General features: G+C 32.7%; 1 protein-coding gene across 3 annotated transcripts; it reads right to left on the bottom strand.

Moving 5' to 3' along the window:
- Window positions 1-641: 641 nt before the first annotated feature.
- Window positions 642-6,829, bottom strand: LOC130717148 (amino acid transporter AVT1C-like). Of its 3 annotated transcripts, none has more exons than XM_057567274.1 (13): window positions 6,681-6,829; window positions 6,058-6,284; window positions 5,161-5,465; window positions 4,424-4,638; window positions 4,275-4,298; window positions 3,780-3,960; window positions 3,329-3,545; window positions 2,862-2,997; window positions 2,250-2,269; window positions 1,489-1,634; window positions 1,319-1,362; window positions 1,172-1,234; window positions 642-1,024 (listed from the first exon to the last, which is right to left on the bottom strand). In XM_057567274.1, exons 2-13 carry the CDS (start codon window positions 6,237-6,239, stop codon window positions 926-928), a joined length of 1,632 nt encoding a protein of 543 aa, XP_057423257.1. In that variant the 5' UTR covers window positions 6,240-6,284; window positions 6,681-6,829; the 3' UTR covers window positions 642-925. The 3 variants fall into 3 exon arrangements, with proteins under 3 accessions (XP_057423257.1, XP_057423258.1, XP_057423256.1); XM_057567275.1 differs by lacking the exon at window positions 6,681-6,829 and adding an exon at window positions 6,546-6,564; XM_057567273.1 differs by lacking the exon at window positions 6,681-6,829 and having other exon boundaries at window positions 6,058-6,664.
- Window positions 6,830-15,481: the final 8,652 nt, after the last annotated feature.

Below are 15,481 nucleotides of genomic sequence, written 5' to 3'. Positions count from 1 at the left end.
ACCAAGAATATATTAAGTAAATTATTCTCTACCCTCATCCCATTACGAGCAGAAAAATAACAAGCTTGTTCTTAGGTTTTAAAGATCAGCTTTCACTTTGAAAAAAAAAAGATCAGCTTTCGATAGTTGTTAATGTCAATTTTGGCCCTTGACTGAATAATGTGTAATATCATAAGTCTTTAAAATTTATGATTAGTATAAGTGAGATGAAAGACCATTGTCAAGTGAAATTAATGTGTTATAACTAGCTTCAAAGGTGCAACCACAACTCGAACTCATCCAACCATGTCTTTATTCTCCAAGATTTATGAAAGAAATCACAAGGATATAAAGTAAAAGTCAAGGAACAAGTATGAGCCACGCAAGCCGAGCGGATACACATGGTTGTCATTTGGATTATGATCTTCTCATGTCACATGACAATGTCAACAACATCTGAAGTTTCAATATGACAATGTCATGTGAAGTTTCCACATTACAGAATCTTGATCCCTTGAATGAAAATATAAACAAATGTCATTCTAATCCTTTGTGCTATATCATTTATATCTTGGAGCACTTTTGGTGAGCACCATATTGCTGCATTAAATAGTGATGGAGATACTGTATCATACCAAGAGATTGCACTAGACATTTTCAAGTAGAAAGAACAAGAAATCTCTTCAACCGTATCATTTAATTTCTCTGCCACCATCTATAGGATGGTGCTTTATCAATTCCAATACTTCAATCCCGAGCAAAACTTGTCATAACAAAGGTAAACTAGGAACCAGAATAATAACCACAAATACTAGCAACAAAATGGAGAAACCACAGAAAATGAACTCAAAATTGGGGATCAACAATCAAAATGGATAAAATAAATGAAAGGGCTAGATAATAGTAGACAAATCTCATCTTCTTCCATGAATTAAGCCACAAAACTTCATCCACCCAAACTCTTAATAATCTCGGAAAGTGCTGAGTATGTTCCAAAGGCAGAAGATACAACACCTACGGTAATAATTATAATGCAAAGTGCTACCTGCAGACATATGAAATGAAATTGAGTCACAACCAGTGGCATGGCAAAAATATCTTGACTATGGCATGATCCAAATGCTCACTGAAACAACAAGAATGAATTAATTAATGATCACATTGAATAAATCAAGAGTGCAATTATCATTACCTGTAATCGGGTGACTTTTCCCCGCAAAATTCTCAGGTAACAAACACAGGGTAGTATCAAAGTCTGTCATCAAGGTTGATTTTAATTAGTGAAATGCTATCATCAATAACTGTAGGGAAAATAACAGATAAAATGAAGGGAACTTACAACAAGCATTGTAAGCAGTGATCCAATCAAAGACATAACCAGACCTGGAAAAAAAAATTAAGATTTAAGATCAGTAAAGGAATAGTATTGCAGAGACAGTTCCAGATGGAAGTGGAATTGATCAACATTCAACACTCAAGCACATGAATATAGGAAAAATTAACACTCACCAAAAAAGGGAACTGACAGACCAATTAGCAGGGTCGACACTACCAACCCTGTTCTGATGAAGATGGAATATAGGTAAGACTTGGCATTGTTTGATGGTATCAATTCCTCTAGACTCATTGCCACTGGAGATATAGTCAGCGCATACGTGATGCTAGTTAAGAAAAGACTTTTTTTTTCATCTTCATTGCAGGAATGCTCAATGCAAAGAATGCAGGAGAAATGACATGTCACAAAATCCTAGCTCAAACAATGTAATTTGAATAAGGATAATTAACATGAATTGAACATTATCCTCTTCTTCTTTTTTGTGCTTTTAAGAGTGGATATTTTAGTCATGGAAAAAAAATAGGCAGAAAGTCTTATGGATAAATAATCTTCCATAATATTATTATTTTCTTTGTATTTTTTGCCACCATCCCTATCCAAAAAGAAACTAATGGAATTAAAAATGCTATGAGGACATGCTCTCTTATGCCAAATACAACCTTTAGCTTAACTATTGTACATGAAAAGGAGTCCAAGACAGGGCATGTAGGTCTTCTATGATGTTTGATTAAGTGAAGCATGATGGTCATGAGAAACATTCTTAATCTTGCACCATTTATTGCTCTCAGGGTGCAAAGTTATATTGTAAGCAACAGAATTCCTCATTCATATTTATCTATGATATCACTGAAAAAGAAGAAAGAAATTTCAAATTTATCATTCTTTATGCTGAATGACATCAAAATTTATAGAAATATGCGTGCATAAAGGATATTTGGTAAATGGATTAACCACCTGCAAAAACAAAAGTAACAGACAACAGTGTTAGCAATTTATGTGGGTAATGGGATATTAACAATATGTTGATATTGAACTAAACACTTAAACTAAATGTGATAGTAATAATTGAGCATTTGAGCCAATAATAACTAAGCTCTTCCCCAGTTCCCCATGCCCAGCACACAAAACATGAAAAGTAGTAGTTTTGAGAGCCTCTTTGGAAAATATCCATAACCAGGGTTACATGTGATTTTTACCTCCAACACCCTTCTTAGGCCAAAAGCTTGTTGGTTTGATACATGGATAAATCACCAGCCTATCTAAAATTAATGCTTAAATTAAAATTTTATTATGAAATGGAGGCATCAAAATTGAACTCATAACCTACTTGAACAATGGCCATAGAGGTTCAAAGGTTATTCAAGAATTAATTATTTCAAAAGGTTAAACTATTAGGTTCAGACCCAAGTTTGGTTCTTTACTCTAAGATCCATATTAATGGAGAAAAGGAAAGGTATAAAAGGAAAATATAATCAAGCTTTACATGTTATAGAATAAGCATAGTCTACTATGAAAAGATTTGCAATAGAATGTAGAATGGGTATACCGTTGTCCACACAGCAACCTTGGTTGCCACCAAATCTTGAGGCAAGTTAAGAGTGAACTGAGATAGTATAGCATCTCCAAACATCTTGTATCCCATAACAGCCCCGGCGGCATATAGGAAGGTGCAAATTCCAAAACTACAATGAAAAGAAAAATGACATATTATACTTGATAGATTCAGAGAGAGAGAGCTTCCTCTGAAGAAAATAAAAACTTTTACAACAACATATATCCCACATCTAGAGGCATTCATGCCTAACTGCTAGATGATCTGAAGGGTTTTTAATTGTGGTTGCGGCTGCATTGCGGACAAATGCAGGTTGATATATGCGGGGACTGACATATATATTTTTTAATATTCAAGGATATTGCAATTTGTGTAAGACTTAAGGGGATCTAATATATAATGAAAGGATTAGGGGCAGAAGAGTTATAGACAGTGGCTAAAATTGTCCTTGGTTTATTTACCATGCTAAGAGCACTGCAGGGAACTGGTTTGGCTTTGCCATGGATGTATAAATGTTTGGGAACACAGCATGTCCAGAGTAGCAGTAACCATAAAGACCCAATGCAACAGGAAAAGTTGTAAGATTGAGTGTTGTCCCTTTGCTCTGAAAGCCAACGTCCACAACGCCAACCCAGAACAAGCAGATAGTCACTAAAACTGATGCAATAACTCCACCGGCTATAACAAACACATAACTAACAGTTATAATAAGATCAAAATAATAATAGTAATAGTAATACATGAACAAAGGACAAATTCATGGGCAATGAGTAAATAAGTTTCAACGACAGCAACTAAAGAAATAAAGTTTGAAAATGCCCTCTGGCCAAAGGTAAATGAGACCAGGATTAATTTTATTCAAGAATGGATCAATGGATAATTAATCATTACTTGAACAAAAATAAGTTTTACCTGAGATAAAACTGAGAATACTTAGGTCACGGAGCCAAACGGTTGGAAGAACAGCCAAGGTGGCGATAATAGCAAACAAAGTTTGTGGATTCAATACAATTCCACCCAAATTTAAGTATGCATTTGGAAATAAGGTAGCCAAGTTGTCGCCCTCCAAAATTATGTATTCAATGCAACAACCCTGCATGAAGAAATGTTCAATAGGAAAATTAAAGTAATTGCTAAAAAGTAAAAAACCTTGAAGAACTGGTGGTAAGTATCAGCATAACAGCATGGTTTTAATGAGGACAAACACATGGTAAAAGGTATCGGAAGCATTGTTAGCCAATTCTAACTTTCACAAGTTCAAGACTGAAACAAATGCAAATGATGCAACTGTGAGAATCCAAACAGGTAGCCACTCAGATTTTCATCATTATATTATTTTGCTATTTCAAATTACAATGAGTGTCACTCGAAATGGAATGGTAACTGAATGAGGGAAATTGTACTTACATATAATTCCACATACAATACTATCTGCATCCAAAAAAAAGGAGAGAGCATAAGAAAGAGATTAGACACTGTTGATTTTTAATTAACATACAATCTCAAAAAAAGAAAAAAAATAAAGAATAAGAGTAGAGATCAAGATGAAGACTTACTGAAATGGCAATACGTCCAATAGTACCAAAAGCAGCTTGACCAATGTCAGGGTATGTCTCAATACCAGGTTCACTGTCCAAGCAGGAACGCAAGAGCAGCCCGGTATAGAAGGAAATGATTCCAAAAAGGAACAAGATAGAAAGCCCGACCCATCCACCTTGTTTCGCAGCATAAGGGGTTGAAAGGATTCCTACTCCACAAAGAACATTTATGCCTGCAAAAATCCAAAATAAGAACACGGCATAAACTCGGTAGACTGATATGGTTTATGCCTGCAATAACATTTATGGTTTTATGTATTGCATAGGAGTCTCATAGGATGTCAGTAAACAAATATACATGCTCTTCAATCAACATATGTCAGTTTTTGCATTCAGATAGTAAATTCAATCTACCAAGTAATTTGTATCCTTTGTTTCTTTCATGTGTTTAATTTACTTTACTAATCACATCCTCCTACTTGGCTATTATTTCTCCATCCTTCTTTTTTCATATACTCAGACGGTCACCCCCTCCCCCTAAAAGGGATATCCAGGCACCTAGGTGTCGGTAGTGGTTAAAAGTGGTTGTTTCAACCTCTAGGTCAAAAGTTCGGTCACTTGGAGCCACACTCTTAGGAAGACCTTTGGCCTTCAACACAAACTATCTGAATTGCAAAAGCAATTTAGTAAAAAAGGAAAGAAGATATCTAGGCCATAGATCAAGAGTATTGCAAGTCAAGGTTCCCTCTACTAACCGTTAAGCACAGCCTGTCCAAAGGAGCATTGGCGAGAAGGAATTTCATGATGAGAAACCTTGGCATCCTTCTTAATCAAAGAAGACTTCCTAGCAAGAGGGGGAAGCAAGGCGTGAGAGCTTCGCCTCTGTGGCTCCTCTTCAGTCGGTTGTATCAGAGGTTTCGACACTGAAGGAAGTGCTTCGGGAGTGTGCCTCCTTGTCAGAGATGTAGAAAGGAAGGAACTGCTCAATCTGTTCAATGAGGGAGTGCCCAGAAATCCAATATTTGGTGATGGCACACTACTGTAGAGATCAATAGACTGCCTGAAACATCAATCACAAAAGCATAAGTATTCAGGAAATGCACTTGACTAAGAAGACACTGACCCTTGTTCAGCAAAATGATGTACAACAACAACAACATCAAAAGCCTTATCCCACTAAGTGAAGTGGGCTATATGGATCACACTACGCCATTGAAGTTGGCTGTATTAGACCTTCAGCAGCCAACGTTAAACTAGCCGATATCTTTCTTATGGATCAAACACAACAGATTTGTTCAGCAAAATGATATATGAAGGGGAAAAAATGCTATCCAATGTCAAGGTTGGCGAAATTTTCAACCTTTTTGGCTTAGTTTCTTGGCTATGTAAAAACAAGAAGAATATTCTGTTTTCTTCATAGTTGAAACTAATCAGAAAAGTTCATAGGAAAATTTACACTCACCCAAAAAGCTAAATCACTTTACAACAAGGAGGATAACAAAAAGTGAAGAAAAGAAAAGGACAGTCAACCATATATCTCCATAAATCAGAGGAATCCCTTGAAATATGCACATACACACAAACTCAACCATAGCAAAACAGAAGAATTTCACAAATCCAGTGGAACTGAAACAAGGGTTAGAAGTATTTACCTGTAACTCTGAGGCCATGAGATGTTGTAGGAACTAGGCTTCCTCTGTGGAGGATTTTCATTGGAGTAATTGGAAGAATCAGAATCATTACCATCACCTTCACCTTTGTTCAAATCCTTCTCCTCATCTTCTTCATCACTCTCAAGAATAAGACTGTTGTCTGAAACAAAGTTATGATTCATCTTCCTTCACAAGGACACCCCACTACTACCTCTAGAGCAATTCACCTTCACAAAATGACCCAGAATTACAAAACAGAACACAAGAACACCTTATAAAAGGGAAAAAAACTCAGATTTGAGCTAATTTTGCAACTTCAAAATCTGAGAGTAATAATGAGTATCATAATCTTCACTCTACACTGGAACTAAAATGGAAACTACAAGAGGGTATGACGACAAATATGCGTTGAATTTGAAAGGTTTCCTAATATATATTCATCATAAATATGACAGATTTTCTGTGAGGAAAAGTTTCAAGTATCACACTTTTACTACTGTGCAATTGTGCATGTATTAACACCACGTTTTGATAATCACAAAACACCAACAAAAAATAAACAAGACAGAAGAAAAGTTTTTAAGAATCAGAAAGTAAGTACTAGTACATGACATGAACAGAACCTTTTGATTGGTTTGCTTTTTCTTTCTCTTTTGGATTAAAAAAAATAGTGAAAACTATAAGGAAAAGATGAAGACAAAGTGAAGAAAAAACAAGTGGCTACGTGCTTTTCTTTCTCACACTCTGGTGATATACACTCGTGGTTCTTATACTGCTCTCTTTGTTTTTTTTTATTACTCTCGCAATTTCAAGCCCAATGAGACTAGTATAACGATAAAATTCTCCTTATCAATCAAATATGAGATATCTGTTTAAGTTAGAACGACTGTGTCAACATCGTATGAATTGATCTATTGCGATTAGTGAATCTTTTTTTCCCTTTACCAGGAACATTCACGATGAAACACAATGCTGTTATGCGTACAATCTTATAAAGTCAACCAATTCTTTCCTTTTATTTCGGATTTGGATTCAAGGCATTAGTTGGTCAATTCTTTCCTTTTTTTGTTTTTAATGTGATAAAGGCTTTATTTTTTTAAAAAGTAATTTTTTTATTTTCAACTCCTACTCCAAAGGCACTTACAATTATTTATAATGATTACCGTTAAAAAAAAAACAGTATTATCTTTGTTTTTAAAAATGATAAATTAGACTAAAAGTATATTTGAAGTTTGAACACCAACGTAGATAAAAAGAAGGAAGAATGTGATTATATTATATACACAATTTTGAAATTCATCCCATGTTACCTTCTCACATCATCAATTCTGTTTTTTTTTTCCGTGCTCTCTATTAAATTTCATCCCATTTTTCTTATACATAAACCTTTTTTTTTTTATCTTCGTTAGTTCATTTTGTTAAAAGATACTATGCTTTAGAATATTCCGATTATTAATAAGTGCAACTCAACAATTTTTTTATCTAAGAATGAAGGCATATATAAAAAAATGACCCCCCCCCCCCAACATGTAGTTGAGTGTCGTTGCTAGATCCAAGAAAAAACAAGTATCCATAACCAGGACAATGAACATGTGGCTTTCCCGTGACTGTGACTAGCGTTTCAAATTGCCTTTGCAAGAAGGTGTGGTAGTGACTGTAGCTCCATGGCGACATTAATGCTGAAATCAATAAGCTTCATAACATTGCAATTTGCAATTTTAAAAAATAGGAAAATAAATAATTTTCTAAAATTTTAAAAAATTAACTGCATTTATTGATATGTGTTTGTTTTATATCTGGACAATTACGAAGGTACTATAAGGGAAATTTTTCCTCAAACACCCATCCTCACTCATTCATAAATTTAACACACGTGAAATTTGTGATAGTTTTAGACAGACATAATTGTAAGTTTTTACTCTTTTTTATGAGTTTAATGGATATGCACTGACAGTGTAAAATAGTTTTACACAGTCATCCAACCAAAGCATGCCACGTAGGAGAGATAATTACATTTGACTTTAATTTTAATTAAAAGAATAAGATATTTTCTGATTTAGCGGAATTCAATTGGATGTCTGTGTAAAACTATTTTACACTGACAGTGCATATCCATTAAACTCCTTTTTTATTCACTTTTTTTGTGGTAAAAAGCTATATTACAAAAATGATTACTGTAAATGCTGAGATTTCATCACGACTCGTGAATTTTTTCTCTTACAAAAAGGTAAGGCATGAAACACAACAATAGTACACTCCTTTCTAGCACACTCATCTTAAATTTCATAAGTCTACTTGGATTAAAGTGGTTTAATTCAAACTTTATATTTAAACAAACTCTTAAAAGTTATCATAAATTCTAGCAGGGATTAATGTCAGCATAATCTTAACACTATCATACGTACAAATGCAAAAAATAACTTGTCAGGACTAGTTTTATAAGCAATTATCAAACATTTAAATCTAGAAATATTTTTATCAAAGAAAAATATTTTTATTTCTAATGTATTGATATTAAGTTATTAACAAGAATGTACCAAAAAAAAGTTATTAACAAGAAGTTGATCAAAGAGAAGAGCCTAGCTGTTTCTGCAAGTTAATTTCATTAATTAATCACTTTCATGTTTTCAATCATTTATTTGAATACGCTGTCGATTCTCCACTTCCACTGCAACACATGTACCTTGCAGTCTCAGTTAATGTACTTGTTTGAAGGGGGCCTTACATATCCAATCCAGTATCACATGCAGTTGTCAAACTTGGACTGGATCAGATGCTTTGGTGTCATATATATATACACGAATACTTTAACAATAAGTCAATAATGTTTTGTATACACCAAAAAGGTGTAACATAGAGTTTTTTAATTATTCTGTTGTAATTAATTTGATCTTCGAATTTTTAATGAATTAATCTTATAGTTGATAGTTGTATAAATACCTTGAAAAATTAAAAAGGTGTAGATAGGAAAAAAAAAGTTATAAATAAGATATTGAATGTTAATGTAAAGCTATTCGATGAACTTGTAATTATACCCAAAAATAATAAGTTAATTGAGAAATTTAAATAAATTAAAAATAAGTTATACATAAACATAAGCTTTTATAGTTTTATTCATAAGAATAACTGAATAATTTACATGGAAAAAAGTTCAAAAAATAACTTATAGATAAACTTATATGTTATTTAATTTACATAAACTCCCTCAAACACTTAAGTGCTTATAAAAGTATTGGCGAGAGATTGTGTAGACATAGCTATAAGTTTGGTTGAACTAATTTTCGTAGGTTTTTCATATTAGGTTAAATAAGAGTAAGTGGTTATATACTATAACATATTTTCAGTTTGGTTATATACCATAACATATTTTCAGTTTAATCAATAAGTTTTTTAAATGGATTAAAATGTCATACCTGATCAGAGTAAGATTTGTTTACACAATCATCTAATTCATTTCTATCAAATTAGAAAATGTATTTTTATTTTAATTGAAATTAAAAATCAATGTAACAACATGACATAGTATAATTGGATGTCAGTGTAAATTAAAATTGTTATACACCAATCGTGCATAATTATTAAACTCTTTTTGAATTAGCTTATGAACGACCATTTATGTGATAAACATTTATTACCGTAAGCACTTAATTGAACTATCTAGTTAAAGATACTATTATAAGATTTTTTTTCCTAGAAAGGAATTGTAACATTATATAACTTAATTAACAAATGGTGTATATATGATTGGTTAAATAAAATCATTTAGTTAAAAACTTTTTCCATGTTGTTTTTTGTGAGCAAGGATATTCATCGTCGACAGTAATAATTAATCAGCATGTCGTGAATGTTTGCACTAAGTGATAAACAACCGACCAATTAATATACACTTCATTCTTATGAACAAGAATCAAATTAACTCTAACTTCATGGTTAATGATGAAGTAATTAAGCTAACTGTTACATTTCCTGTTGTTGATAAGTTGCTTGTTAACATAGGCGGATGTACCGCCTGGCCATCCTGGGCCTGTGCCCAGGCTCTGGCCAAAATTTTTTTTTTTCTTTGGTCCAGATCATAATTTAGGTCCAAAAAAAAAAATAAAAAAGGGCAAATGTAAAGGTAAGGGAAAAATTCAGGGACTACATAAATGTGCCAAGGCTTCCCAAAATTTATGGTTCCGCCACTGCTTGTTAACTAATGCAGTATATATTCGGTACATAAAAAACAATTGGGAACAATAACTTGGAGATTTGAAACATTTCACGTTTGACAATACTGTGTCAAATATAGATCTTTCAAAACTCCGATCTCAAATCGATCTCCATGCACATTGTTGATAAGGTGCTTCTCTTGCTTTTGGAGCATTCGAGCAAGCAATCAATCATTCACAATCTTCATTTCTATAATTGACAATATGGTAGCTGGATCAATTCTGTTACATTGAACCTGGACACCCACGTTTTTTATTTTTTTTGAAACAATTACCCCACATTTACAAGAGATTTGAAAGTTGAAACGTATTAAAAACTTAATTCAAATATGTTTTTATTCGCCCTAAACATTTGATTTAATCTCTTAATTTCAGAATGTACAATTTTGGAGCATGATGACATGGTTGACAGAAATCGCAAGTCATTAACAAAAGGAATTTGTTCTACTAATGCTAGGGAATATTATAAGTGTTATATTTCACATTTTTAATAAGTTGAATGTTATATATTTTATATTTTGAATAGCTTTTATATATTGTGTGATGAATTTCATTTAATATTATTTGAATTTTATTATATATTTGTATTAATTTGATGCATGTAGTTGTATTATCACTAGTCACTACTTATGATAATGCAAACTCATATGGAATAAAAAATCTAACGATTTATTGCCAGAAAAACATGCTTTGCCGTTTAAGAACAGTAATAATGTTCATGTGGAAAATTCCTAGTGTAATGGAATGTTTTCTGCACTACATACAAAAAAAAATTAATTTGGGGACCAATATTACAACTCAATATTTGAAAATAATACTTGATGTGTCTATTTCAAATCTTGCAACTTGTAGTAAAATAAGATTTTCATGTTGAAACAATTTATAAGCATATCTGTACGAAGTTGCAGATTAATTAGCTGAGTCATATAACATGATCAAGCATCAAGTTTTGGCCAATCAAGAAATGGCATATGTTAGCCAAATATGATTTAAAATAGAAAAAAGAAGAAGAAGTTGTGATGATACTGATATATATGTATATCCCCACCAGCTTTGCACCCACACCACAACACTGTTTGGCTAGACACTTTTTGTCTTCTGGCCTTAACAACAAAGCCTCATAGCGATATTAAGAAAGTGTCATGCAGTCAAACCCGATTCAATTACTTTTGTTTATTTTGTACAATAATAATGCATGTATCCACATATCAATTAATAGGCCTCCATTAGTAATCAATTATACTTGGCAGCACCAACTGTGTATGTAAGACACACTTCTGCTGTAAAAAAGTGCATCAATTTTATTAAAGAAGAAGAATGACACCATCAATCAAATTTTGTGCATTATTTAATAGAAGCTTTTTGTTCATTAGAGGTCCTACAATACCAAACCTTGCTACTTGCGCCATTTTCTTTTTCTTTCTGTCTTTTCCTCCGGTTTCTAACTTAGGACTGATCGATATTTGAAGATTTTCCAAACTAACAAGTCATTAGTGATTTTCTTTTGTCAAAACAAAGTCTCCATTTTGACAAAAAAAAAATACTTTCAAAAATATAAAGAGAGAATTGGCGCAACTAAGGGAATGAAGGGTTTCAATTAGAGGAATATAATGATTCCATCAAATGACATAAAAACAGAGAAATGTTAGTTTACTTTCTTCTCAATATATTTAAAATGGATGAGCTCTCTCAAGTGATCATGTCATTTGAGAGGAGTCATTCCCTTCAATTAGAGGTGGAGCCGGGGAGATATGTAATAAGATTTTTTTTGAAACAAAGATATATTAGCTAGATTGAACTTTGCATAATAAATCTGTCTTAATTAAAAAAATTAAGATCTAAATTTGATTTATTATGTATTATAGGTTTTTTTTTAGGTTGGTCGTCTGACATTCTTCAATTAAAGTCTTATTTTGGTATGATAGCTCATTTAAGACATGTTCCACAATAAGTCCTTTGAGTAGGCCAACTAAACTATGTAAGTAAATGAATAAGCTTATAGGCCAATAAACGAAAATATACTAAAACAATTTCATCTATAAATTGGCCAACTGAGTTATAGGTTAATAAGAAGTGAAAATAGGAAGTGTTGTGGTGAGATTCATAAGATCCGAAAACTTATATAAATAGTACTTCATAGTATATGCTTAAATAACATATTTAAATCTATAAATAAGTTAATAAGTATATAATTACAAGATATTATAATAAAAATTGAAGTAAAAATAATAAAAAATAACTTACATTAATGATATTTATTAAAATAAACTGACCTATTAGGATTAACAAAAGAAAAGGAGGTAGCATCTTGAGTAATTGCCTTTAGCTTCCTATAATTGGGTTGATAGCCTTGCAGCTTATATTATTTGTCCTTTTAGGGGCTCAATATATACCACAACGTGCACATAGTGGTTTGTCTTGGCACTTTTTGGCTTGCCATCTGAATAGTTCTTGACTACAACAAAGGCTGTTGGGGGCGTCAAAAGGAATACAAGATGCACAATCCGTCTTTTATTGTCATCAATAGGACCTGACCACAACGTGAGAGGAGGAATCATTAAGGCCCATTAAGAAATGCATCGCATATTCCATATGGTTGTAATTTTATTTTTACACTGTTGGTTATATTGTTCGATCGGTAAATATCAACATATCAAACGTGAGACATTTATTAAGGAGAATTAAATATGTACTAATTGAACTAATGGATACTGAATCAGTGGATCACAGTCAAACCAATGGGTTACTAATTAAACCAGTTAAACATGTGAAAATAAAAAAAATAAAAAATATAATATATAAATTTGTATTTGTATGATTCAAAGAGTAATTATATCATGGTGGTCATTTTATAGTACTCTTTATTAGCTGTTTGACTAGTATTGGAATTTGTTCATAATTAGTGGACTCATTATTTATCAAACTAGCACATGGTATAATGGATTTATTCCGCACGGAGCAATAATGTTTTAAGAACATTGATTACATACAAATGATTAATTTTGAGTTGAAATCGGGCTACATATTTGGTGAAGCTATTGACCAAAAAAAAAGATTTGGTAAAGTTTGGTACATCAGAAATATAAATTGCACCATCTAGGATTTGATTCCTGGACTTGTCCCTCCCCAGCCCATGTATTCCTCAGCTTTTACCACTTAAGCTATCATTCGGGGACATATTTGGTGAAGTTTAATAATGCTTTACTTAATAAATGACGTTGGAGGTTATTGGCAGAGAAGGAAGGTTTGTGGAGGAAATGTTTTAGGTGCGAGATATAGTGACAGAATTATATGGTAAAGAAGAGATTTCTAATAAAGTCTATTTGATAGAGAGATGTTGGGATGACATTAATTACCTCTACTGAGGTCAATTGGTTTCAAGATAATTTGTTTGTTTGTTTGTTGGTTTGGAGAGGGGAGTTAGGACGCAGCTTTGGTTGGACTCGTAGGAAGGTGTTAATTTCATAGACTATATCCTGTTTATGTACAAAAAGAAAGTAAGGTGGGCGAGATGGGAAAGTGGTGAATGGAGATGCTATTTGGATGTGAAAGATGACTTCTTAATTCTTTATTACAAGTTATCAATCAAAGTGTGTCAAGACTAATGATAAATCATGCTTAAAACATGATGTCTATGAACTAATGCAATCAATTTGGGGAGTGTGAAAGCTCATTTGGTCTAATGTACTACTGCCAAAAGTCTCGGTGTTATCTGGAAAGATTGCATACAAGAGAATAGAGATATATATGTTGCAAAGAGGGATAACTTTGACACATAATGATGATTCATATCCTTTGTAAATTTAATTGATATAATAAAAAATAGATCAAATAATTTTTTCTTTGACCTCTAACATTCTAACAAATTCATAGTCATATCATACACAGCACAATCTGTGGCCCCGAAACGACATCTTCGTAATCATCCACTTCACATCCCATGTGATATCGTATCCAACAATAAGGTTAAGCAAAGATTTGATACCCCACTGAATGTCGTTGCATGCTTCTGGTAACACCCATGTTTTATTTCAAGCCAATGTCTTATATTATAATAATGTAAGTTTCAATGGCAATTAGATATTTAGTTTCTGAAAATACATCAAAAGAATTGACACCATCTATTCACTCTATTAGCCCTTATAACTTGGTTTTCTCCTCATGTTGTTCAATCTCTAGCTAGCATCCAAGACAAAAATTGTTTGGTGAACTTGGGTGATCAGCATGATACATACAACACAACCACTTCAATGTGGGAATATCGTATATCCACCTCTTATGTGGTTAAAATGAATTTGTATTGATATTACATTGACTTCCATATCCAACCAAGTCCATCATAAATAGCTCATAGCCTCATACTAATATTATCTTTTATAAACATTATCAGAATTCCAATAACAACTTCAATGTTGCAGTAGTATATTCCACCCACCAACCCCTTACAATATTAAAAACAAAAATATTCCATTTTTATACCAAGGGAAGCTCTAGCACAATAGTTTAAGCTAATCTAAACAACTTAAGAAAATAAGCTCAAAATAGCTTATAGATAGGTCATAAGCTCTCACGAATACTTGCATAAGCTAATTTAAACAACTTAAGAAAATAAGCTCAATATAGATAAGCCATAAGCTATTTACATAAGCTCCCACGAATACTTGCATAAGAGCTTATACTATAAGATAAGTTCAAATAAGTTCTTCCAAACAATACCTAGGATCAGACTCTCAAGTCATGTAATAAGTATCTTGCATAAATAAAGTAAAACTTGCATGTAATAGATCCAATGGGTCACCCTTCCCAGAACACTGCCACAATAGGAACTTCATAGCACTAAGTTGCCTTTATCCATTTTCAAATCAAGACATTACAACATTCCCCCACTAATAAGGCCCATCACCCTATCTAATTCATTTTGACCATTTGAGGCATTTAGTTTGTACAATTATAATCCATAACTAGCACAAATAACCATGAGATATAGTTCCACATCTTATTCTTTGGTATCGATTTCGGGCTTCCTACCATTAAGAACATCAAATACAAGTAGTAGGAGTGTGCGTAATAGACAGTTTGCTTTATATTTGATGAAACTGATTCTGATAACACATATAGAGCAAGTTTGGATGCGGCCAAAGCTTATTCTGTGCTCTTTTTAGTAGATAAGCTCCATAAAGGCTCGTATGCAAACGCTATCATTAAGTCATGACTCA

The sequence above is a fragment of the Lotus japonicus genome, chromosome 5, assembly GCF_012489685.1.
Source record: "Lotus japonicus ecotype B-129 chromosome 5, LjGifu_v1.2".
Taxonomy (NCBI): domain Eukaryota; kingdom Viridiplantae; phylum Streptophyta; class Magnoliopsida; order Fabales; family Fabaceae; genus Lotus; species Lotus japonicus.
The sequence above is the reverse complement of the archived record's forward strand: the minus strand, read 5'-3'. Positions and strand labels throughout refer to the sequence as shown.

Coding starts and splice junctions, on each gene's coding strand:
- LOC130717148 (XM_057567274.1), bottom strand. CDS start 6,239: ATGAATCATAACTTTGTTTCAGACAACAGTCTTATTCTTGAGAGTGAT. Junction 3,961..4,274: donor TATTGTATGTGGAATTATAT/GTAAGTACAATT, acceptor TTCTTCATGCAG/GGTTGTTGCATTGAATACAT. Junction 1,635..2,249: donor GTGGTTAATCCATTTACCAA/ATATCCTTTATG, acceptor AACTAGCATCAC/GTATGCGCTGACTATATCTC.